General features: G+C 30.1%; 2 protein-coding genes across 3 annotated transcripts; one reads left to right on the top strand and one right to left on the bottom strand.

Annotated features, from left to right (window-relative positions):
* Positions 1 to 3,405: 3,405 nt before the first annotated feature.
* On the bottom strand, positions 3,406 to 19,488 carry LOC123293954 (PAN2-PAN3 deadenylation complex catalytic subunit PAN2). 2 transcript variants are annotated; one of them, XM_044874965.1, is made up of 14 exons: positions 19,297 to 19,488; positions 19,094 to 19,227; positions 18,857 to 19,026; positions 18,508 to 18,628; positions 16,535 to 17,241; positions 14,378 to 14,474; positions 9,394 to 9,636; positions 9,027 to 9,272; positions 8,746 to 8,953; positions 6,402 to 6,931; positions 4,675 to 5,251; positions 4,447 to 4,576; positions 4,030 to 4,251; positions 3,406 to 3,728 (listed from the first exon to the last, which is right to left on the bottom strand). In XM_044874965.1, the coding sequence occupies exons 1-14, from the start codon at positions 19,355 to 19,357 to the stop codon at positions 3,452 to 3,454; spliced, it is 3,723 nt and encodes a 1,240-aa protein (XP_044730900.1). In that variant the 5' UTR covers positions 19,358 to 19,488; the 3' UTR covers positions 3,406 to 3,451. The 2 variants fall into 2 exon arrangements, with proteins under 2 accessions (XP_044730900.1, XP_044730899.1); XM_044874964.1 differs by having other exon boundaries at positions 8,716 to 8,953.
* Positions 19,489 to 20,473: 985 nt separating this feature from the next.
* On the top strand, positions 20,474 to 26,111 carry LOC123293955 (general transcription and DNA repair factor IIH helicase subunit XPD). The gene is made up of 13 exons (XM_044874966.1): positions 20,474 to 20,618; positions 20,681 to 20,780; positions 20,852 to 21,106; positions 21,267 to 21,500; positions 21,980 to 22,200; positions 22,279 to 22,412; positions 22,974 to 23,331; positions 23,409 to 23,580; positions 23,732 to 23,830; positions 24,828 to 25,007; positions 25,074 to 25,250; positions 25,361 to 25,570; positions 25,628 to 26,111. Exons 1-13 carry the CDS (start codon positions 20,614 to 20,616, stop codon positions 25,760 to 25,762), a joined length of 2,280 nt encoding a protein of 759 aa, XP_044730901.1. The 5' UTR covers positions 20,474 to 20,613; the 3' UTR covers positions 25,763 to 26,111.
* The last annotated feature ends 249 nt before the right edge of the window (positions 26,112 to 26,360 follow it).

The raw sequence follows: 26,360 nt of genomic DNA on the forward strand, positions 1-26,360 counted from the left end.
GCAAGAATATTTTAACAATTCGTTATATGACCAAAATTTCATGAATACCCACCTAAATGTATCAAAAATATTGGATTTAAAATTTGTAAAAGACAATTAAATATGCAAATAAACAAAACATTAATGTAAAATATTTAAAACTGAGTATTAATAACCCCCTAAAATTTTTGGATTATTATTTTTTAGATTTTATTTTCTTATGACGTTGAAAGAGTCAGCTTAAATCATAACTTATTACTAAAGAGGAAGAACTATTGCAATAACTTTGTTTTTTTGTCCTTTTAATAATTTTATGCTTTGTAGATATTACTTTTATTTTTGCTCACAAATTTTTAAGCACATTTATTCACAGAATAAACGTTTTTTTTAGTTATAATTATCAAATAGAGATGAGTGACTTCGAAAATAAATAAGCTAGGCTGGTTATACATTGAGATCCTTTCCTACAAGAACCTTGAGAAATCTTGTATGCCCATGGGATTCGATATGCGTAACACTTTCTGACAATAAAAAATGTAAGCAAAAAAAGCAGTCCAGTTTTGAAATCTAACTTTATTTTGGACAATCACATAATATTGGGGGGGGGGGGGTGATATTTAATTATAAAAGTCTTAAATGAAAAACAAAGTCACCCATCTCTAAAATAATTAATGTGACTAAATAAATTCAAGTTCTAACTATATAAAGACATTTTCTTTTGCTAAAAAAAAGGACGAAGAGACTCAATTTGGCAACGAAGTTCATCTCCAAGTGGAAGTACAAGTGATATTATGATCGCTATACAAAAAGAAGCATTTGGTAATATTGGCGATAGTGAAGAAGAGTTATCAGCTTCACCAGATCGTCTCCATAGACGAATTCGATTAATTAGAAGATTCTAAATCAATAATAATGTATAAATTATTCAATGTTCTTAAATTTAATACAAATTTTATGATATTTATATAATTGCCTAACGAATTTTCAAGTTTTGCAAATTTCAAATTTTAATACAGTTTGTATTGTGTTAGATATCGACGTTTACATCTAGACATGCTCCGTGGGAGATCATTGTACTAAATTGTTTATTTGATAAAATAGAAAAGATTTTAGCCCAACAATAATTATATAGAATTGAATCTCAAACATTAAGATAATATATTTCTTTATCTACCATCCTGAGAAAAGAAGTAATTTTTTCACTCAGTATGCGTGGGAAAAATAGTGCATTACCGCCCTAGTGTGATAATGAATTCATTCCCACACTAAGGCGGCAATGAATTCAGTTACTATAGTAACTTTTTTTATTTTCTATTTTCCTCAGTAAGCCATGACAAATTTTAAATAATAATTACCGTTTATTTTCATATTTTAGAGTCGTAGATAAAGTTTTGTACGATATGCGTGTGATAACGCATTATTAACTATTCTATGCTTAAAACACATTGCGTTTTGATAATTTTCATTGCCAGGATTTTTCCTTAAAAATCAGAGAGACTGCGTCTGAAATCAATGGATAAAGAAACTAACGAACACTAAGGTATATCTAGGTAGTAAATGTCGAAATTAGATTTTTTAATATAAGTAACTTATATTCACAAATTGAGATATTTAAATTAAATTATAAATAATAATTCCATATAATTTTTATAAAAATTTATAAAAACATTTAAAAATTCTTCTATATCAAATTTTTACTGAAAGACCTTAAGAATCCTTTGCAACTGCAAAAAAAGTATATAAAGAAAATTTGCTATAAGTTTTAATACTCAGCTTTGCAAAAAGCGATATTATGTCTACATTAATTCCACCAACTCTTTTAGTTTAAAAATACCTTATTTTGGCTGTGATTATTCAAGTTTAGATTTATTACTACTTCTAGTACAAAAATTACTCATCCGGTTCGGTTGACCCCTCTTTAATAATATGATTATCCCATAAATAATATGTGTGTGTTTGGTCAAAAAGAACCCCTAAGAGCAAAATGATGATCGATCAATGTCAATATGCTGCTTACAATAAGCTGCTTATTAAGACATGACTAATGAATTATCACTTTCGACTTTTCACCATATGCGCGCTCTTTTTGTCCAACTTAACATTATTTATAAATATTTTCAAGGATTCACGATGACCTATATTTTCTATATAATACCCTTATTCGAACTCTTAGTGAGAGAATTAACGATTTATCCTGATAGTCAGTAAATACTCACAAAATATGTCTGAAAGACTTTTCATCTCTAGTTCTGATTTAGACGTAATTGATTGTTAATACAAGAGAGTCCACAATGTAAAACTCTACATAACTCAATATTAAGAGTTGTTTGTTTAAAAAATACTTTAAAAATTACAACAGGTTTTTATCAATCTACATGGAGCAAATAGCATTTTGGGTGAATTTTCCTTTTTATTGTATAATAAGTATTTTTTTAAGCAGAGTTTGTTTATTGTTGTGGTCTTTTGTTAAGATCAAATATTTTGTTGTAAACATATGTTTAGTTTACATATTTCCCAAATTCTAGTGATTTGTTAATCTTTTATATTCTATTAATAAAGAATTTTAATTAAATTTGTGTAAGATTGTTAAATTCTTTTGAATCATCAAAGCTTTCCAAACTGTTCTTGTTGAAAGATATTTTAACACCAATCTGCCATTTTGCATTAAGATATGACAACATAAACCCAATCAGAGGAGATAAAAACCTCTTAAGTTTAAAAAACTCCAGGCCTCTCCATCACTTTGCTCCAAATTTCGTTCCTACCTACATTCAAGCGGAAGAATGAATGATATATGCCCCCAAAGGCTTTTTTCAAAATACTTTAGGGGCATTTTTGGGGAGTTTTTATCAAAAACCTTCAATTTTTTTGGCTTTAACCGTCAAAAAGAAAGAGTTACGGGTTAATTAAAAAACTAATTATATAAATTAAAATAATCGTTTTTTATTTTATAATTTTTTTTACAAAATTTTATCTACATTTTTATGAGCAAAGAATGTGGAATGTTACATAATTTTCAATTTTACTTTTTTCATTTTAAAAATTTTTATTACAAACAATTTATTTAAAAAATATATTCAACAATCATAAATGAATCCAGTTGTACAAACATGTAAAAAAAATTTTGTAATTAATTTATCTCATTGATTAAATATAATTAAAAGAAAAAATAAATTAAATTAAAAAATACATAATTAATTGTGTGCTTGTGTGTGCGTTGTAAATGCAATTTAAATTATTGACATCCTAAAAAAATGTTGCCAAATAAATAAAATTTGAAAAAACCAAAAAATGAAACTTTGAGATTGCAAAAAAAAGAATTTCAAAAATATTATTCTCAAAAAATTTCAATATTTATTGATGAAAATTGTAATTTTTTTTATGAAAATATTTTTGTATTTTTTTCATCAGAAAATATTTAAATTTTTTAATAGAACTTTTAAAAGATTTTTTAATAAATAAAATACGGTTTTTAGTCGTCCGGTACACGCCATTGAAGTTGTTTTCCAACCTCATATAAATGTGCTAAAGCTTGTGAAAATTTATTCTCAGCTTGAAGTTCATTATACTTTTGATATAATTGTAGAGCGGTTCGAGCATCTTCAGCTGAATCATGTGTAACTGATTGTATTTTTGTTCCTAAAAAGTGCCAAGCTAAAAATCGTAGCGAAACCATACGCTGATGAGGTAAGTGAAATAATTCAACGGTATCTACAACTTGTTCTGGTGGAACTACTAAATTTATTACCCTGAAAAAAAAATCGATTATTATGTCATACATAGAATGAGTCGGTATAATTGAGTAGAAAAGGTAAGAACAAATCGAAACGATCGAATTTCAAAATATTTCTTACCTGTTTGGATTAAAATTTATATATTACGTAATTTTGACGCAGAAAATTAAAAAATTGGGCGCAAAACTACAAAAAATTGAGAGCATATTTTTGCTTTTGGAAGCCTCTCTAATCTTCATTGTTTTATAGACTTTTAAAAGTTAAAGGAACGTCACTTGACAAGGATAGCTTTTAAATTTTTAACATAATTCATTACCTGAAATCATTTTGTAAGCCATGACCCACAAAGACAACACCTTTATCAAGAAGAAATCGTAACTTTTGATATGTTGCTTTTAATGTTGTCAAATGTTTCGAACTGAAATTTGCATCTAAATCGCCTGGTTGTATACCAGAAAATTTTGTTAAATAATCAACAACTTGCTCTTGTGTGGAAATATAATCATCAATAAATGGTGTACCCTCCAAAGGACCTTGCCTAAAAATAATAAGCAGTTCATTCATAACAATTTGTAAATCTCACGGCTTCTTGTTTCCCACAGTGCGTGGCTCAATAAGTCCCTTACAGTTTTGTATGAACTCGAAAAGACTCTAAATGGATAACGAGCCTTATTCATAGCTTACCGAACCTCCCACGTGGGAACAAAGCTTTACTCTTTAATGTATTACATACCCTCGAATGCATGTAATGCGAGCTACAGACATATGGGATGGTTTAATAGTTGATAGCTTTCCATCACTACGTAATTCAGCTTCTTCTTGATTTAATGTTACAAACTCTGCATCCATAGCTATTAGTTCACCTAAAAAAAATTCATTCTCTGTCAAAACTTTGAACTACTTAGAATCAACCTTCAAAGCTATCCACACATCACGTAAACAGGACTGAAAAGAAGCTTACCTGGTTGAGGCATTTCGGCAGCAGATAACGGTGTAAATGTAATACTCTTACTATTATCACTTCTCGCCAAACATTTATCTTGACCAAAAACATCTTGTGTCAATGGATTTGAGACATCAGTTTTAGTCATATCGAGATCATTCGCCACATAATATAAAACACATGGTACTTTCCAATCTAAACTGAACCAAACAGCTTCTTGTGCAGGTACTGCAGTCACACTAAAGTCATTAAATAAGTACCATTGGCTGGTGTCACCACCTTCATGCCCTGTGCGGTGACTGCGTGGGATTCGTAGCAACGATACCAGATTACGTTTCTCGTCGTGTATATAACAAACAACGGAACTGAGTGTATATCGAACAACTTGTAAGTGTGAATTCGATTCTAAAGTTCCTTCACTTTTAGATTCATCGTCATCATCCATTATTTTATTCTCTTTATTCTCCTCTAAATCAGATTCAGGATTGATTTTACGAATTTCTAATTCTTTACGTTCACTTATTTTGATTTCTATTTGATGGGGTAACCATGAATTCGAATAATATAAATGATTTACTGATGGAGATGTTAGTGTCTATATCGAAAAAGATTTATCAAAATCAAAAAGTTAATCCTAAATCATTCAGGAAGCTAATTAAAAATACAATAACTAGATAGTAAAAATTCTCATCTTAAAGCTTTTCTAAAAAAAACCGTGTTCCTTCACTGGCCTCAGAAACATTTACTCTTGGCGCATCCAGATGCCGTTTTTAGAAAAACATATTTACAAGCTTCATGAATTATCAACAATCCTGAAAGCCAAGGTGTCCTGCTTAATCTGCGGGACAGGGCCCTTTTTGTTAAATGATTAATATATACTTGAAGCTTTGTAAGTGCCTTCCTTTTGGCGAGTCTAAAAAACTTTCTCTCTACGACTTTCATTTGTCGGACACTATGACCACTTGATAACATTAATAATTAGTACATGGATGGCCGAGCTTTCCTCGGTATTTTTTGAGTTAAAAAGGCACAAATTTTATCACTAATATAAGCACCATTTAAAATGTCTCCACACAAATACCAATTTGAATGTCCCGGTGATGTACTTTATTTTGTCGCCAATAGATGTCAGGAAGAGTCATATTTTGAGTCAATGTTTCAGTTTTCCCTGAAAAAACCGATGAAAAGACGTTTTCTAAAAATGAAACCTAGCTAGATCGATTTTCGCTCCAAAAAGCCTCTGTAGAGTAATTTCCATGTTGGAACCATTTCCGAAATTGCTGATATATATAAATATACATATAAACAAGAATTGCTCTTTTAATCGTTTAATCTGGTTTAATATACAAGATTAAACAATAAAATATTTTGTCCAACAAAAATACTGCACCGATGAGCTTGTCTACTTCCTCGAACATGCCGCACTTAAGTATGTTTGTTTTTCAATACATACAAGGTTGACTTTTTCTGAATTGTTTAATAATTATTAATGTTATCAAGTGAACATAGAGAGAGTTTTTTCAGACCAATAGCCTATATATGATGTTATCATGCTCACTTGAAAATGCAGAAAAAAGTCGCAGAGAGAACTCACTGCAAAAGTTTTTTCTAAAAACGCTTTGCTGAATAAATATTCAGCTGGGAAAATTATAATATATATGCAAGATCAACAAATTATTAGTTGATACCAATGCTAAAAATAAAACCTCCCAAATATATAGAAATACAAAAAAAGTAATAATTACCGCTTTATTAGTATCACTTGAATGTTTAAATCGACAACCAGGTCGCGCACAATGTATACCATATCGACAAGGTTTCGGATTAACTAAAGTCGAATTTGTTGTTTTATTATTTGTTGTTGTCACTGATTTTGCAACAACTTGGTCAATTTGTTGTTGCCAAAATTGTTTATCCGATGGATTCTCTAATCCACAATTCAATGACAACACTTGAGGTAGACTTTGTAAATGACGCGATTGATTTGTTGGTGTGAATCGTGCACATTTATCACACCATGCTGGGGTAGTTTGTTCTGGTGTCAATGAACGTGATAGCAGATCGATGAATGATGCGTTATTTTCATTAATTTCAGATGCTATCGGATATATTAAATTACATACAAGTAATATTGATTCTTTGGTTAGCTCGTGATCACATTTTAAGCAACGGTTTATATGTAATTGTTTTGTGCCAAATAATTGGCTGATTGCTGTTTCTTCATCACGTTTACTACCTGAACAATTATCCGAGTCTTTTGAATCATCTGCTGTATCTATAAAATTATATTAAATTATAAAAACATTATTCGTATTGCAGGGAAAATACGTTTCACTTTTGTTTTCAAAAATTGTCAATTTTAAGATATTGTCAACATATAATGGGTGATAAATTTATAGCTTCCACATTATAAGAAAGGGAAAACGATAAATTTTAGAGGAAAATAAAACTTTGTTAAAACTGGAAATTAAAATAATTAATAAATTTAATAGTCTAAAATACAGTATAAGGTCAACCTTCACACTTTTGATAACTAAATGAGACCTTTTTTTTATGAAATTTTATTGATTGAAGCACGTCTATGATAGCTTGTCTATCGAAAAGTGTTCATGGCAATTTTTTGATTAAATTAATCTTAATCAATTTTTTTATAACAGTTTTATTTTCGTTATTAAATTATCTTTTTTCACCTCTGTGCGGCTTTCTGCCTCCGTCAGGGATAGTATACACACCACGGGTGCAAGTAAAAAAGTCTCAGATCTCATGTTTGACCATGAGATCTGAGACATTCTTTACTTTTGCTCTCTAGATGTATAATATACTATTCTTTTGATAACAATTTCGATTGGTTAACATTTTGATAATGATCTGTTCATATCAAATTAATAGATAAGTCAATGTAGGGTAACTAAATCGGTTTGGTAACCAATCGAACTTGGTATCCGAAGAAAAAATAATTTATTTACGAAATTAATGGTTTAGACTTGCTTATAAAACACTGTACTGAAAAAAATTGAATAAAATTAATTTAATTAAAATTAGCAAAAGCACTTTTTGATAAACAAGCTATCATCATAGGTGTGTATCAATCAATAAAATTTCATCAAAAATATGTCTCATCTGGTCATCAGATGGGTGAGGGACGATCTTATACCGTCTCCTGTACTACAAAAAGTATGCAATACAAAAACAATTCGAAATATTATTGATCATGCCATATCAACTCAAAGGGGAATGCGATTAACAATCATTATACACATATCATATATACTCGTATCATACAAAGCACACGCAACGATTTTACTACAAAACAATAAAAAAAAAAACATACGTTATAATACAAAACAAAAATTTAAATACTTCATAATTTTTTTTTTTTTTTTTTTGTAAAATGATGGAATATTTGTAACTAAAATCAAAATGAATTATACAACTGAAAACAAAATGATGAATGTCTAGCGAATCGTTCTATTTATATTCATTTCAGACAAAATTAAAAAAATTGACTCCTACTAATTGTATTTTGGAAAGAGATACCACATAGCACAATCATTCCATAAATTTTTAAATAGAACATAATCTATCAAGCCATTCAGCAAAGAAACGTGGTGCGATTACAAAGGCTCAAATACGAATTGGCGCTCATCTACGTTCTAAGTTTATGATTCGAAATTTACAATTATAATTATTGTTTAAACATTGATACAAAAACTTTTAAGGCCTGTGGAAAGTTTACTTCTATTAATACCCTCCAAGCTTTAGAGAAGCTCGTATATTCACAATCTTTTCATTGACTAGCTATTTGGGAGTGTCCAAATATTAATTAATACCCTAATATTATTTCAAGTGATCAACGAATTATATTTTTTAGATTGTTTAACTATTAATTTATATAAAATTTTTAGTCACAATTCACTTACTTTACTAGCGCCAATGTGATATAACTTAGAAGAAAGTAAACTTACCATGTGCTCTGAGACTAAAAATCTAAAACTAAAAAATAAAAAAACACAGGCGGGTTACGTGCATTATGTTTTCACAAAACACATGCATCGTTACCTTTGCCTCTGGTGATCCACATATATTTACCATCATCCTCATTTGTTTTTGCACTAGCATGACCATGATTACGTAATCGTCGTGAAGTTTGTACACCCAATATACTAGGAAAATCAGTTTCTTTATAAACAAATGGTTTTGTTTCACGCGCTGCAAGTCTTTGTTGTTCTTCTATTTTACGTTTTCGTGTTTCTAATAATTCATAATGCATTTGATGCAGTATAAAACGATTCCAACTCTAATAATAAAATAATGTCTGAATTTACTGATTCATCATCCTTCAATTTCAACACAAAATTTTTCATAATTACCTGAATTAATCGTACTAAATCGGTTTTTAATTTTGCTTCTGGATGCATATCACTAAGTATTAAACCCAATGCAGATGCTTCAGGAACTGTACGAAATGCTCGTAGAAAGTTTCCTGGTTGACACGGAGTACCAGCTGACGTATCAAGCATATGAAATAAAAATCCCAATTCGCAGGATAAACAAAATTCTTTATTACACGTATGCGTTAATAATGCAACTCGAACTGGTTCAATGTAATATAAAACCTTAAAGCAAAATCTACTTACAAAATGATATAATATTTAAAGATAACATTGAAGATCATTGCATGATGCAGAATTTTGGTCAGTTTGATAAGTTAGGTTAATCAACTTCCATAATGTTTACCTGAATCATTGGATTACAATAAGAATTGGGTAATGTTGCTTCCAAGCCAGGTAAACCAGTTTTATTAAATTGTTCAAAATCTTCAATGCCCAGCTTACTATATTTAACATCAATTTTCCTGTATCGTTTTGGTATGGCAATAAAACCTGATTCTTCATTTGTTCCATTTTTGTTGTTTCGTAAATCTGATGGAAATAATTTAGATTGAGCACGACTACCATATTTATCCAAGGGATAGACAACCTAAGGCAATAATATATTTGTTATTAAATCAGGTATGTTTAATACAGGAAAGAGTTGCTAGAAAAATATGATTTCAATAGCCGTCTAGAGACGGAGTTTAGTGTCTGCCTGTATTATTTTTTTTTTGGCATTTTAGCCACCACAATCTTTGGGAATTTATAATTTACTCTGGCAGAATTTAATCTCAATGTATTTAACGTATATCTTGTTTACGATACAGAACTAGGTATTTGAACTTAGTGATATTTTTTGTTTTACAAACCGTACATATGACGAACAGAGTGTTTATTTGTTTATATATTTAAAAAGAAAAAAACTATACGGCGTTGATGATAGACCAACTTATGAACTTTACATAGAAAAAGTCTTCATTCAAACAATTTATTCATTTAATTAAGCAACGTTTCGTGATGCTTTTATAAACCCTCAGATATCTACAGCAGAACGCTAGTAAAGTAGAACGCCATCTCGTGTTTTATTTTGTAAACAGTGGTTTAGTTTCTCTCTAATTTATAAGAATATCCAGGAAAACGGTAAAATTGCAATTCTGGATTATTACTGGGTGTGTTTTCACAATTAACACTACAACTCTTTCGATTCGATCGTTTTTTACTCATTATATTGAATATTAAATCACTAATTAAATTCATTTGTAAAAAAACGTTTTAGTCCGAGAGCTGGTAGACATTTTTTGGTAAATGTTTGAAAGTTTGAAACATTCTGGAAATTCGACAAATACCTCTCTCATAATATCCTAATACAAAAATGCAGATCTGGCTGGAGGATAGCGGTATCTTCAGAACCCCTATATTATTAAGCATATAAAAAATTTTTTTGCAAAAAATATCTTTGAGGCAACTTGAAATTTTGTAAAAGGTAAACTTAAATATTGAAAAATGAAGAAAATAAACAAGCCAGGCTATTTACGAGGGATTTTAACGCTGCAAGATGCTTTGCTTTCCTACTATTTCTGCTAAACCACTGTCTACAAAAAATAAAACACGAAATGGCGCAAAGGTCATCTGTCAAAAATATTTTAACAGTGTATAAGGCCATAAAGGGTCATTAGACTGAGGGCAGAGTGAAAATAATTTGACTTGAAATCTAGATCTACCGACTTAAAATTGTTGTATAAAGACAATTCTGCCGACGGCTAAGAAAGTTAAATACTGACGAAAGACGGAAAGAAACATCGAATACTTAAATGAATAAATAATTTGATGGTTTAAAAACTGAATAGTGGCCAAAAAAGGGGGACTAAAAACAATTTCGAATGAATGAAATGAAACACAAATGGATGTTTTTTTTAAAATTTATTTGTTATAATAAATAACATACCAAAAAAGTACATTTGAATTAACATTTCATATAAATTAGATTATCACAGAATTAAACTCATTTTTTTGACTAATTGCTCATTATTTTATACATCCGATTTTCTATGTATAAATGTACTCAACCTAAGATCGAAATCGTGAACATTATTGTTATGTTATTATGATTTAATTAACTATGATTTTAAAATATTGAGTTCAAATTATTTAGTTGAACTATACTCGGTCTTTGAAACAGTGGTATTCAATCCGTAACGGTATGCTTAAGTTAATCGGAGTACATTACTGTAGAGCGATAAAATGAGAATTTTATAATTGGTAAATGTACGAAGCTTGTATGTTATCATAAAAAAAAAATAAATAAATAAATAAAATAATAATAATTCCGATTCAAAAAAAAAAAAACTCTAATTTAGTATTTATGGACGTTTTTTATTTTTAAGTGCAAGGTTTTTAATTGCGAAATGTATTATTTAGGGTCTTACTATATCCATGCACAATTGTACAGAAGTCCATTGATTGTCCAAAGCAAAAATAAAAGTATGATAAACCAGCCAGACGTATTTTTGCTTTTTGAATGTTGTAAAATTTTCCCCATCCATCTTAGTAGACTAAACTGCATTGACTTCATGGTAGTTAAACGCGAAAGTCTAAGATCTACAGTCTTACCTCACAAGCAAAGTTTTAAATCTTAGTTTTGAAGTGTTTCCAAGCTTCAAAATACATTTCTTAATGCTTCTATTATTTTGTAAGTGAAAATAAGAAACAAATGAAAACTTAGGAACCTAAAAGGCTTTCTTTATGTAGTCAATAACTTAGTCATTTACAGTTTTACACGATAGTATGCAATTAATTTTTGTATACCTAACTCTCATTTAAGCCTGCGTTAAAAATACTAAAATAATTGTGTGAAAAATTGAAAAAATAAGTTCGTACATGAGCAAAAATTACGAATTTCTACAATTTCTACGTAACGCACAAAGCATAAAATCGATCTTAGATTAAATAATTTATACAACATTTCATTTCATTACAATTTCAAAATAAAATATTAATTAAAATATTAAATAATAAGGGCTAATAAATACATTTGGCATATGTTTATATTAAAGGCTAACTATTATCTGATAAACTAATACAAAAATTGGCTCAGTCTTTGATAATATTAGCCCCTAAATCAAGTCATTAAATAATATCATACTGTATCAGTTAAGGATAATGACAAATACTAGTATTTATAATCACATATTGGGAAAATTAAATATAAATATTGGCTTAGCTAAAGCAATGCATATCATGCGCAAATTGTACACCTTAAGGTGATCTCCGTACAAGAAATTCATTTGTTATTGAATGTCAAATACTAATGTTATTTTTAGCGTCATTTTTTCGGAACCATCTGCTTTCGCCAGTAGATAAACGCAAACCGAAGAGTTTCAGCTTAACACGGTTACTGATTCCTTTCAACTTAGTGCAGGAGGATGAACAAATTTGGCCAACAACGGTCCGGGAAATGCACGGGAAAAATCCGTGTGACATGACTGCGTGAAAATTTTAATATCACTCAAAGATGTCGTCCTATCTATAGAGAAATAACCTCCAAAATTGAAACTATTCCTCGGCATGAATCCATTGTGAAACACGTATAGATAGAGATAGCTCTATCTACCTCCCACTTTGCACCAAATTTTGGCCACCTACCAATCAGAGGAGAGATATATATCCTCAAAGTTTTTCCAAAAAACATGGATTTTATGAACGTAGATGGGCGAAATTTGGTCCAAAGCGGGTGATTGGTACACCACTACCTATTTGTTTATGTTTTGGTATGCAACTTTACATTTCCCGCGTGATTGAGATTATCAGATCGAGTTCTAGTGAAAAACGGAAGACACGACTGTCTACTGGTATTAAGATCTCCACGCAGACATCAAGATCACAAGATCTCATGCAGTTAGAGAAAGACTGAATATTATTTTAGAAAATTTGACATTGATATGCATTGAATAAACTATCAATAATAAATACTTTTATGGTGAAAACCATCATAATTCAAAATGGAAAAAAAAAAGAGAAAAAAAGAAAATTCACTCACACACAACATTTAACTGAGAATTCATCACTGGTAAATTTATCAAAACTAGTTATTATTACGAATAGTCAACAAATTATGCATGACTGATTTAACTGCATAAGCGTAAATATGTCTTAATTCTTATAAAATAAATAATTATGGCAATAATTTTATCGTTTTGTAAATATAAAACTGTGATATTTTATGTCTCCAAATGGAAAAGACAAACTCCTTAAAATCTTACGATAAGTATCAAGTGAGTGCAATTATAGTTTAAAAAAATTTCCACAATATAACTGACCAGTAAAATGGTATGCGGTTTGATAAAAGGCTGAGTAGAGGATTTTTATGTATAAAAACGGTAGCTTATACAACATTGCAAGCAAAAATATAATACAGTCAAACCTAGAAAAGCCTAAAAACTCTATGAGTGAGATCAATTCCGGTTTCCGTCACTTTGAAGCTAAACTTCTGAATGAAAAAAAAATCGATTTCTTGTCCTCTTGTTTCACCCCGATTTACTTACACCTTTATTGTCACATTACCACTTCGGAAACATTTCATTTTCATGTGTATGTTGTGGCGGGCAAAACTGGTGGATGCTCTGAATCGACAGAGTTCGCGCCTGATATATCACCTGTATTAAATGTTAACTCCGGCGTCAAATACAGGAGAAAACGCAAAACTAGCAATACAGAGGTTTTATATATGTGATTGCATTTTACATCGAATAGAGATTTTTTAGTTTCAAAAAACTTAAAGCAATAAAATCGTAATACAACTATCAGGTAGATGCAAAACCAGATTTGGGAAAAATCATGCCGAGGGCTTTGCAATGTTGAATAAGCTACTTAATTCAATTACTCCCATCCAAAACTATATTGATATTTTTTTCAAATATATTGAATAAAATTATGTAATAAACAAAGCCAGCGTAGGTGTACTTCCCCGTTTCTCTCCTAAAATAGTCACTAGACTCGAAACTTATTTATTCTAGTCGAGAGAAATTCAATTCCATTATGCAAATTAAAAATTTACATATTAACAATTAAATTGTTTTGAAAGTAAAAATTATCGATGGGTCAAAACCTAAACTAAATCTAAAAACTTTTCGCATCACAGTTTTTCATGTCAGTTAACAAATATACACTTATGTAATAATTATGTAAGATTATTTATGTAATGACTAGGTAAATAAGTTTATTATTTTCTAGAAAGGCTTATTATATATCTGTTAATGTCAGAGCAACAAGTTTGTTTTAAAAAAAACATTATTGCGTTAAAGATAAGCCTAAATGTAATATATAGTAGAAGGCAAATTATTATTTCTCACTTGATTTCTGCGAGTTGATTTTGGATTTGGCGCATATCCAATTGGTCCTTGCATTTTCATTGTACGTAATATTTCTGGATCAATGCCCGGTGGACGTCTGTAAAAATTAAAAAAATATTTTTATTCGTCTTATATTATTTCGATAAAGTTTTCATATGCAAATGAGCCTCTAAAAATGTCAACTTCTTTAAAGTAAAAGAATGAAATCTTAATTTCCTGCGTACAATCTAGCCTTGTCAGTCGCGCATTTGGGATTGTTTTTGTTTATTTCTGCATAATGTTTTAAATATTTGTTCTGCTTAAACCAAAAATCGCTAATAAGTGAACAAAACGACTAGTGTGACTCTGATCGCGCAACTACAGTTTCTATGATCTCATAGAAATTCCAATTTTAGAAAGAAACAGTTATTAAAAGTATTTTTCATAAACTAGATTTCAACCACTTTGATTTTAATTGAGAATAGAATCGAAATTACAAAAACATTACGAGTTTGTCGCTTTTTTGAACCAGTGTGTTGACGTCACATTCGTTTAAAGTTTATTTTACAATTTCAGTCGAATGTTGGATATGGAATAGAGCATACTCTTATAAAATAGAGCATGAATATGCGAATTTTTAACTAAGAACTTTGGAAAGAACAGCCGGTGTATTTGATGAAATTGATTCGTGTCGAGCTATATTTTGTGAAATTGCATTTTAAATCAATTTTAACCATTTTTATGTTTGTGAACCTCTGACGATTTTAAAAGTGCCATTTTCCCCCTTTGTGTTGTGTGGGGTAAATCTTTGAAGTTCAGTTTATGGTCAAGTTCTATTAAATGTTTCGTAAAGGGTGAGTCCGTTTTTCGGCGTTTATAGAATTTGATATACTCTTCTTTACGAATCTTAAAAGACCTCGCAGTCTATCCGATGTACGTTCCCAAACATTCTTCACAAGTGATTTTTATACCATGTATATATGAAATATACATAGTATATTAAGGTAGTACCTACACGAAAGTGATATTCCAAGAATTTCTCAAAACTCAGAATATAAAATATTTAATTCATAATACACTTGCTGTTAAAATTAGAAGATGATTTACCATGCCATACATGAGATATTAGCAATTAAAAGTGACGCAATTTGTACGTGTACATGGGAGAAGTGTATAAAAATACACAAATTTACAAATATTATATTTATTTACCAATGAATGACGTCCACCATCTCTATGAAAAACTAATATAATGTAGAATACTATATTTAGAAAATATATAAATAAAAATAAAAATTATTTACCATATAGTTTCGATAAAAAACTTAAATAAATAACTCGTTTTAGCGATATTTTTTTATGGAGAGGATATAATAACTAATGGTAAAGTTATATATCATAGTATGTGTGTGTATACGTATAGAAGATTTGTTAGTGAGGAACTACAGTCTTGTGAAAATAATATATGGTATATGTATAATAGTCATAGCACAGTTAATGCACTGAATGATAGTATTAGTCCAAAACTTTTTGACTGGACGGTCGCGGAGGAACTACCTTAAGTTTAGTCCAAAGTTTGTAATGCCTAAAAATAATGTTGCTAGGAAAAAAATTTTGTCATAGGTGTTCATAAAATCACGTAATTAGTCCATTTCCGGCTGTCCGTCCGTCCGTCCGTCTGTGGACACGATAACTCAAAAACGAAAAAAGATATCGAGCTGAAATTTTTACAGCGTACTCAGGCCGTAAAAAGTGAGGTCAAGTTCGTAAATGAGCATCATAGGTCAATTGGGTCTTGGGTCTGTAGGACCCATCTTGTAAACCGTTAGAGATAGAACAAAAATTTAAATGTAAAAAATGTTCCTTATCAAAAAATAAACAACTTTTGTTTGAAACATTTTTTCGTAAACATCACTGTTTACCCGCGAGGGCGCCAATTAGGCGGAAATTTTATAATATGTACTATAGTTGATTATCAGTTATGTATGTGTCACATGTTTGTATGTGTAATGTGATCAAGAAATCAACACTGACTATGCATGGTATTTCAACAATTAACTCAGTCAATTGTTTGTTTTCACTTGTTTATATCTCAGATTCTTCCATTGCAACCGTCTTCTGTTTGTAGTTGTGGTAGATACTAAAGATAAGGCAAAAATTTATACAACTTGAACATACCTGTATACTCGTTTCATAAACTGTGATGGCCAATCAGAGGCTAATGGTGTCCCATTCGATATGACAGGCAAAGGTACCACCGACAATGGTGTGCGGAAATCATCATAGGCAATTGTTGGCATAGACATATCAACCGGATCTGCATGTTCCGTGGGTCTAGAATATGTATTGAATACAACATCATGTGAGCTTGTATTTGCAGCGGTAAACAAGTGTATGTTGCCAGCCGAATCACCCAAAACCATTGCTTGACTTGTTGATGCCACATCAAATGCCATACACATAGCACCCGTATTATTCATTTGATACAAGCACATACGTGGTTCTGATAGCGATACTGTATCGACAAGTTGTATCTGCCCTAAAGCTGTAATAACAGCTAATCGTGATGTGACCGATGGTAAAAATCGTAAATATAATGGATCAACGACAACTTGTATGGGTGATATAACACGTAACATACGTAGATCGTAGACCATTAAGAAACGGTCACATGTGACACCACCTTGTCGACTACTAAAACCACATGTGATTAATAGATTGCCTTGTACATCAAAATCACTTAATGATCCGGAATGTGTTTCCAATGAATGCTCAATTGATAATGAATTTGGATCACGCAGTGTAATACGACCTAATGGATCACCAGCACATACGAAACGATTATGCATACGTAGTAAGGCGCAACCAGATTCACCAGCAGGTATCTATTTCAAATGAAAATTTAAATATTAGAAATAGTTAATTAAAATTACTAGTAGTTTAGAAGACGTCATATAAAGAAATTTCACGAAGACCTTACAGCACTTTTTTAAATTGCAATTTTCTAAGTGTCGGTCAACAGATATTTGCGTTTTATTGAATGTCGGATAAAATAATTTTTCTATTTGTTATTCTATGATCTTCTTGTTAGAATAACAAAGTATTAGGCCCATAGGCCGAGGCTTATTACTCAAATTTAGTAAAATTGCATACTTGGTTGGCTAAAATTGCAAAAAGCGAATCTACTTAAGGGCTTTTGGGGCTGCAGCCCACGAATCTGTAGATAAAAAAAACCTTTTAAAGTTGGCAAATCTATGATCAATCTGGTTGGAAAACCTGAAATAAATCGCATTCCTATACTCGTCGCCTCGTTTTGTCATTATGAAAGATGTTGTCAATCACTAACTGTGAAGCGAGGCGCTCTTTCTCTTTTTCCCCTCCTTTTCCTGTCGTATATAGAAATCAAATATAGGATAACAATGTCGAACTCCAATTTACAAAGGGGTTAAAATGTTATGGAGGATGGTGCTTGCGTAGCATAAAGGTGATTGATGTAAACTTACTGTTTCCCACTCTAATAACTTGTTTAGATCTCTATCCTACTCTTATTACTTTGAGCACTTCTTTTAAAACACACACTTCAGCGACAACAGCGCCATCCTTATTTGCTGCTATTCGATGAACACTTTTCAATACACTAAGATGGTTCTCCTTACCTTTACCCTCCATATAAAATATTATGAGCAAATAAAGGCATTTGTTGCTGTTTTTAATGAGTCATATTATTTAAATATTTTATTGTTCTATTTTTTTCCTATACCGTATACCTATACCACTAAAGAAAACAGTTTTTGACAAAATGTCAATTAATGGAGTAATTAGGCAGGCCTCTAAATAGTATTAGGCCATTGCCCCACAAATTTACGATCCACCCCTGAAAATTTTGTTATTTATAGGAGATAGAGCATAAAGTACTTTTTTGAATTTTGATGACGTCAGAACAAAAAAATTATTTTTGTAGTCAAATTTGATCCGATATGTAAGTAACGAAAAAAGGCTTCGCTAAGTGTTTTTTTGTATTTCTATTACTAGTATATAAAATGGGTTCAAATTACTATTCTCACTGATTTCCGTAAACGATTCCGTTTTAGGATTCGTGAAATCCCATTAAATTAATGCTCTAAAAGAACTAATAATAAATTAATTCTTACCAATTCGGTCTCTTTGCCAATTGTTAAATTAAAATCAATCATTTTATCTTGATGGCCTGCCATCAATAATCTTGTTGGTGAAAGTTGTAACATACATTGCATTTCCACCAAATTACTAGAACTTTAAAATTACATACAAATATAATTTTTTTAATACCAGTTTTAATAGTATTTCAATCGATCATTAAATGTGATGATACAGGAAATTAAAAAGCTGTATTAAAAGTGTAGGCTGTTAGCTTATGCAAAAACTGATGGGACAGTCACTTTATCACCCAAAATCTGTAAGCCTTTATCCTGACACATTTAATGAAACAAGATCACTACTTCTACTTTAATTGTTATTTACCTATACGTAAAAATTGGAATTCCTCTTCTCATTTGATATCGCAAAGATGTTGCGGTCAACGCTAGAATACCTTCATCGATCATTGTTAAATGCCTGATATCTTGTGTAGCATGAACTTGGAAGGATGTATACTTTTGCATGCCCGAACCATAATAAGAAGTTACGTGACCCTTTAAATTATACAAAAAAAAAATTTATTATTTCCAATACAAATTATATAAGTAAACAAATAATTACTCCTTGATTTCCCATCCATAGTAATTCTTCATGTGGATCAAATGTTACAGCTGCAACCCCAAATCTATCTCCCCCGTCTGCCAATATGCATTGAGTTTCCAAATATTCAGCATTGGGATCTATTTGTCTGTAAACTAAATGAAGGAAATATTAAATATTATTGGATTTATTATGAATTTCATATTATTTATAATTGAACTTACTAGACAACATTTCGGCAGAATTATCCAAAGTCTCAACCGGACCATCATAATGAAATTCCATTTCGTGTAACCATTCAATTTAGACAAGTTTGAAATTTATCAGATGTTTTTTAAATATCAAAATTTGGAAATTTTGTTGTTAAATTCACTTTTAATTCTTGATTTTAATAGCTTGACATTGCTTTTAATGGATGTTTAATATTTTTATGAAAAACTAAATAACCGATCACTAGATGGCAGTAGCTACTTCTTGTTTATAATTAAATTCCATTGAGGTATTACGAAAAGATACAGATTAAAATGATAACATTACAAAAAAAGTTATAGTTAAATATTTGAAGTTAAATTTTTAAGTTTGCTTATAATATAAGTTTAATATAAACCGAGAATTTTTGGCTGGATTTCCGAATATTGAATCACTCCAAATTTTCAAATTTATAGTGATCAATGCAGATCACAAACATAGCATTTTTGTCCCAATTTGAAAAATCATTAGGTTAATCTTTTCTCGGATGTTCTGAGGATCAGTAAATGAACGCAATCGCAGGAAAAACTATTAGGGTTGCCACCTTTCAGGACTTGATTGAGAGACTCTCGAAATCGTGTAGTCTCTCCCGACTCCCACGATGTATATCAACATAATAATTCTCCTGAATTCAGTAAAAAAAGCCATTTTTTGATTATTTGTTTTATATTCAGGTAAATTTGACAATTTTGAGCAGCTTTTATTTTAAATTACTTGAAGAATATTTATTTAAATATTTAATTATGGAAATATAACTATGCAGATATCGCAAAACATCAAAAACATCGTATTATAACTTACTGAATAATTCGGTGGTATAATTATATTAATTTCCCTATCTTCCGACTTCCCGGAACTAATTGGAGGTGGCATTCCTAAAAAATATTAATTTTTCTTCAAAAAACTTAGTTAATATACTGGCCACGCTAATTAACTACTCCAAATTATCTTAACGTGGGACTCATGCTAAACACACGATAATGTCCTCTTGTATCTTTTTGTTTTTTTATTAAACCTCAATTTTTATAGTGTGCTATGATTCCTATGATCTATGAGGTCTATAACATCTATGATTTGATTTATGTCAGAAATGATGGAAATGAGCTTAAGTATGTTTACATCAATACATCTATGGATTTACGCAGATTTTAAATCTACGAGAATTATACATAACCACAATTAATTTCAATTGCTGAAAGCGCTAATAAATTTTGTCTCAAGTTTTATGTATTTTAAAAGCTATTAAAAAAATATGCTTTTTATGTATTAAAATTGAACACATTATTTTAAATATGAAGTATAATTTTATAACATAACTATCCTTTTTATTTAGAGACTAATTTAAAAATTTAATTTTAGGATTTCTGTGGACGGTTTGTTAGTTTATTTCCCTTATGAGTACATATATCCAGAACAATATGCATATATGTGCGAACTTAAAAGAGTATTGGATGCCAAAGTATGTCACAAAAAGATTAAGCATACAAAAATTAATCATATTTTTCTAATATTTTATCCTTATTTTGTTAGGGACATTGTTTGCTGGAAATGCCTTCAGGTACCGGCAAGACAGTAACATTACTTTCGCTTATTGTTGCCTATATGTTAGAAAATCCATTCGATGTAAGAAAATTTATATACTGTTCTCGTACAGTACCTGAAATTGAGAAAGTTATTGAAGAATTGCGCAGAATATTTGATTATATTGAAAAGCATAATTTTGAAAAACCAAAATTAACAGGCTTGGTTTTATCCTCAAGAAAAAACATGTGTATACATCCAGATGTAAGTGTAAAAACCTATGAAATACCTTTGAACAATTTATGTCAAAAACAGTTAAAAAATTTGAACAATTCATTCACTATTAAAAGTTAAACAAAGGTTCATCATTAAACCAACTGTCAGCTTGCTATACTACATGTTCTGATACTTTCTTTTTCTTAAGGTAACATCGTTAAAAGAAGGTAGATTTGTGGATGGAAAGTGCCATTCATTAACTGCCAGCTATGTGAGAGAACGTTATCGTGCCGATGAAAACACTCCTATTTGTCAATATTACGAAGGTTTTGATTTGGAAGGACGTGAATCAACAATACCCTATGGAGTATATAGTATTGATGACTTAAAACAATATGGTCGTGACAGAAATTGGTGTCCGTACTTTTTAGCAAGATTTGCTGTGAGTATAAATCAGATCTATTATTGTTTATGGATAGAAAGTCAATTTCTGTGAATAAAAGTGAGGAATGCAACTTTCACACAAACTATTGTGTAGTATATCGTTGGACAGGTCTAAATTTTGTATTACTAATTTTACACCTTAACATAATCTTATATTATTACTTTTTGTTTTTGTTTGCTTTTAATCATGCATACGATATTTATTTACATCATGGTCTCTCGATTATAATTGATGTTTTTAATATGATACATACAGGCGTAAACTAAATATTGACAAATATCTTGTCTAGTAATCTTAATTAAAGAGAATTGAAAAAAATACACTCGAACCCGGACTACTTGGATTCATGTCAAGCGAGGCTATTTGAGTTCTAGACACAGAGTGCAATTTTTTCAACTCATTGAATTTTTTACTATGTTCCTTTGTTTACTTTGTTAATCCTATATTTCTAATATTTATTAAATTTTGTGTTTTAGATTATAAATGCAAATATAATAGTATACAGTTATCATTATTTATTAGACCCAAAAATAGCTGAAGTAGTTTCAAAAGAATTAAATCGTGAGGCGGTTGTTGTCTTTGATGAGGCTCACAATATCGATAATGTTTGCATCGATTCAATGAGTGTTAAAATTACACGAAAAACAGTTGATAAAGCATCGAATGCTGCTAACTCGTTAGAAAAAACTATTGCACAGTAAGTGGGTTTATTAAACAAAAAAATGTTTTCGATTTGCAGTTTATCCGATTATTAAATTTTTGTCGCTTGTTTTAGAATGCGTGAAGACGATAATTCAAGATTAAGAGATGAATATCAAAGATTAGTTGATGGGTTAAGAGACGCTAGTATACAGAGAGAAACTGATGTCGTTTTAGCAAATCCTATCTTACCCGATGAAGTCTTACAAGGTTTGATTAAAATTACTCTAAAAATGTTATTCGATTTTTAGCAGTTTTCTTAAGACTTTTCTTAAGTATAAGGTAATTTTTACCCAAAAAATACAAAAATTGAGTTGATATCGCGGTAGGGCATGAGGCAATATTTCGAAAACTACCCACCCAATCGTTAAATGAACTCAATTTTTTTATTTTATGGGTCAAAATTATATAACTATGTATGTTTTTTAAGGGATTTATAGAAAAATTGGAAAAATCATACTCATAAATTCCTCGATGTTGATGAATTTTATTGTTTAGGTTATTTTTCCCCAGAGAATACAAAAATCGCATATATTTGCCGATTAAAGAATTACTTTCTGAAATATTACGTAAAATTCCATAGAAAGAGTATATCGAAAAGTGGCATAAGGCAATATCTCGAAAAATTCTATTCCAATCGTTCTAAATTACCATTCAATACTTCCATGGAAAATGGTTTTGATCTAAATCAATAATATAGAGTTTATGAAAATGTCCTAAGTCTGCCGACCACTGGTTCTTAGACTATAACTAGTTTTATTTAATTTGCAGAAGCTGTACCTGGAAATATACGTAATGCTGAACATTTTGTAGGATTTTTAAAACGATTTATTGAATATATAAAAACACGTTTACGTGTTCAGCATGTTGTACAAGAGACGCCAGTTGGTTTTTTACGAGATATACAATCGAAAATTTGTATAGAACGTAAACCATTGCGGTTTTGTGCTCAACGTTTAGCATCTTTATTACGAACATTAGAAATCGCCGATATGACTGATTTTAGTGCTTTAATATTGATCACACATTTAGCTACGTTAGTATCGACGTATACGAAAGGCTTTACGATTATTGTTGAACCGTTTGATGAAAAAACACCGACAGTTTCAAACCCGATTCTACATTTTAGGTGAGTTAACGTTTTTTTTTTCGATGGAATTCTTGCCAAATTTTAATTTCAAAATCCAATTGTGTTTTTTTATGAAGTTGTTTAGATTCATCCATTGCCATGAAACCAATATTCGAACGTTTCCAAACAGTTGTAATTACATCAGGTACATTATCACCGTTAGATATGTATCCAAAAATATTGAATTTTCAACCAGTTGTTATGACATCGTTTACAATGACTCTAGCCAGACCGTGTCTTCTACCAATGGTAAGTTATATAAATTCGTATTCGAAGTATATATGAAATTCTGATCACAAAGCGTTATCCTCACAATAAATGCAGTTAAATGCAATGCAATGCAATGAGTTAAAATGCAATATTAAATTCCATTCAATTAAAATTTATTTTTTTTTTAAAGATTGTATCCAAAGGAAATGATCAAGTTGCTATATCTTCCAGATTCGAAACCAGAGAAGACATTTCTGTCATAAGAAATTACGGTCAACTCTTACTAGAGGTAAGTGTCTTTTTTCAAATTTATTTTTACGAAAACTGACATTAAAACTATTATCCATATTATTTTGATGAATAACGACGAATCACCGAGATTTTTAATTTTAAATAATTTAAAAGGGAGTTTAGTAGTGTCGTGGCGGGAAACATTTTAACCAAATTAGAAATCATTTTTGAATTGCTATCTAAAACTAATGATACAAAAAAAAACTAATAAAATAACACAATATAATATATTGTGTTGATCAACTTTAATACGTATTAACAACAATTAAAAATCGTAAAAACAATTTTGACTAAAATTAACAGAGTTTACTAAAATTAACAGTCAAATTCAATTATCAGCTGTTGTTTAAATTCATAAACATAATTTCCCTTTTTTTACAAAAGGCAACGTATTATAAATAAAATAAAACTTTTGTTATATATTATTAATACTTGTTGGCATATAATTATTTATAAACGCATTATATATATAACCTAAGGAATTTTTACAATTCAAATTTGCGTGTACATTGCGTTTTAATGTTTCCGATAAACAACAGAGATAGAAGCTGGATAGTAAGATAGTAATATAAAAAATTAATTAAACAGAAAGGATACGATAAGTCGTTTTGAATTTTTTTTAAATATACGTTTGAGACTGCGTTCTATCTATTATAAAGTTTATTTGAAACCTCAAGTTTGCCGATTGTTTAGAAATCTACGATTTCCCTTATATCTCGATTGTTATATCTCGTGAACTATGCGGTAAAAAAAATCTGATTTATTTTCTAAGGATAAATTTAAGTATAATCTTTCGAATAAATCTATAACTGTTAAATGTTTTATGGCCGTCTAACTTCCAGAGCCCTTGTTACTTAATTGAAAAAGTTTTCGTAATAACTACGGTCCCCGATATAATAATAGCTCATAACGGTGTAGGTATCAGTCTATTTTTTAATACATTTGTGATTTTATTAATTAATTTCAAACTTAATCAGTGATTATATTTGTTTTAGATTGTAAAATGTGTACCAGATGGTGTTGTATGTTTTTTCACATCGTACTTGTATTTAGAATCAGTTGTAGCTAGTTGGTATGATATGGGAATTATTGATAATTTACAACGGTATAAATTACTTTTTATTGAAACTCAAGATGCAGCTGAAACTAGTTTAGTTTTAACGTATTACAAAAAGGTATCGCTTAAATCTTTCATCGATTGCTAAAATTCGCGAAAATCTAAATACTTAATTTGATTTTAGGCTTGTGATTTAGGTCGTGGTGGATTGTTGTTATCAGTAGCCAGAGGTAAAGTTTCAGAAGGTGTTGACTTTGATCATCATTTAGGTAGAGCAGTACTTATGTTTGGTATACCTTATGTGTATACACAATCCAGAATTTTAAGGGCTAGACTTGAATATTTACGAGATCAATTTCAGGTCAGTTAATTTGTAAAGAATTTAGCCTTTTTATAAGTAAGACAAACATCGTGAAAAAATTTTTCCAGAACTTATAATTGTTAAAATAATAGAAAATTATATTTTTATAGATAAAGGAAAGTGACTTTTTAACGTTTGATGCAATGCGACATGCAGCTCAATGTGTTGGCAGAGCTATTCGGGGAAAAACTGATTATGGTATTATGATTTTTGCTGATAAAAGATTTTCAAGATCAGATAAACGATCAAAACTCCCAAAATGGATTCAAGAACAATTGAAAGACTCATTTTGTAATCTTTCCACGGAAGAAGCTGTTCAAGTATGTAACTTTTTTTCTTAAGTAATAATAAAATTAAAACTTTTTTTCTTTTAATAGATTGCTAAAAAATGGTTACGTCAAATGGCACAACCGTTTCCACGTGAAGATCAATTGGGAGTATCATTACTTACATTCGAACAATTACAAAATTTAGAAGCTGGCAAAATTGAAAAGCAAGCTTTGCAATCGTAAATGATAAGATAAGATAGTACTGTGAAAAAATTAAGCTAAGCCCACATCGTAGGAGCTTAGTTAGATACTTAGAGACAATCGGTTTACTTAGTTACTTGAAGCTGTAATATGGTTAATTGAATGGCTCTTAATTAAGATGACTAAAGTTTGTTCCACACTGAACACACTGCTGTGCAAGGTGGCAGTGTGGTGACTTTTTATACTCGTTTTCTTGGGTGACCCACTAAGTGATTCGCTTGTCACCAATTATCTACTTAATCTTCTCTGGTGTGTACATTGTATAAACAATTTTAAAATACGTTTCGTATATAAAATGATGTAAAAGATTACAATTTTTTTTAAAATTTAAAACTGAAAAATACTTTAATTATCCAATAATGTTCCCACTACCTTATGCTATGCTTTTTCTCAGCGCTTCAGTGTATAAAATTTATTTTGAAATTGGAATGAAAATTTTAACAAAAATCAAAGATGAATTTTTATTACATATTAATATGGGCCGACACTGCTATGACAAGAAAATGTTCCACACATGTTATAGGCTGTCAACAAATGGGGACCCTCAGTATTTTTGATGAGGAATAACAAGCTATTGGTA

The sequence above is a fragment of the Chrysoperla carnea genome, chromosome 2 (assembly GCF_905475395.1).
Source record: "Chrysoperla carnea chromosome 2, inChrCarn1.1, whole genome shotgun sequence".
Classification (NCBI taxonomy): domain Eukaryota; kingdom Metazoa; phylum Arthropoda; class Insecta; order Neuroptera; family Chrysopidae; genus Chrysoperla; species Chrysoperla carnea.

Bases quoted from the DNA above. Each gene is read 5' to 3' on its own strand.
- LOC123293955 (XM_044874966.1), top strand. The intron at 20,781-20,851 runs GTATGTCACAAA...TTATTTTGTTAG, and splicing joins AAAGAGTATTGGATGCCAAA to GGACATTGTTTGCTGGAAAT. The intron at 25,571-25,627 runs GTATGTAACTTT...TTCTTTTAATAG, and splicing joins CCACGGAAGAAGCTGTTCAA to ATTGCTAAAAAATGGTTACG.
- LOC123293954 (XM_044874964.1), bottom strand. From the start codon at position 19,357: ATGGAATTTCATTATGATGGTCCGGTTGAGACTTTGGATAATTCTGCC. The intron at 19,027-19,093 runs GTAATTATTTGT...TATAATTTAAAG, and splicing joins TATGGATGGGAAATCAAGGA to GGTCACGTAACTTCTTATTA. The intron at 5,252-6,401 runs GTAATTATTACT...TTTTCGATATAG, and splicing joins CAAGTGATACTAATAAAGCG to ACACTAACATCTCCATCAGT.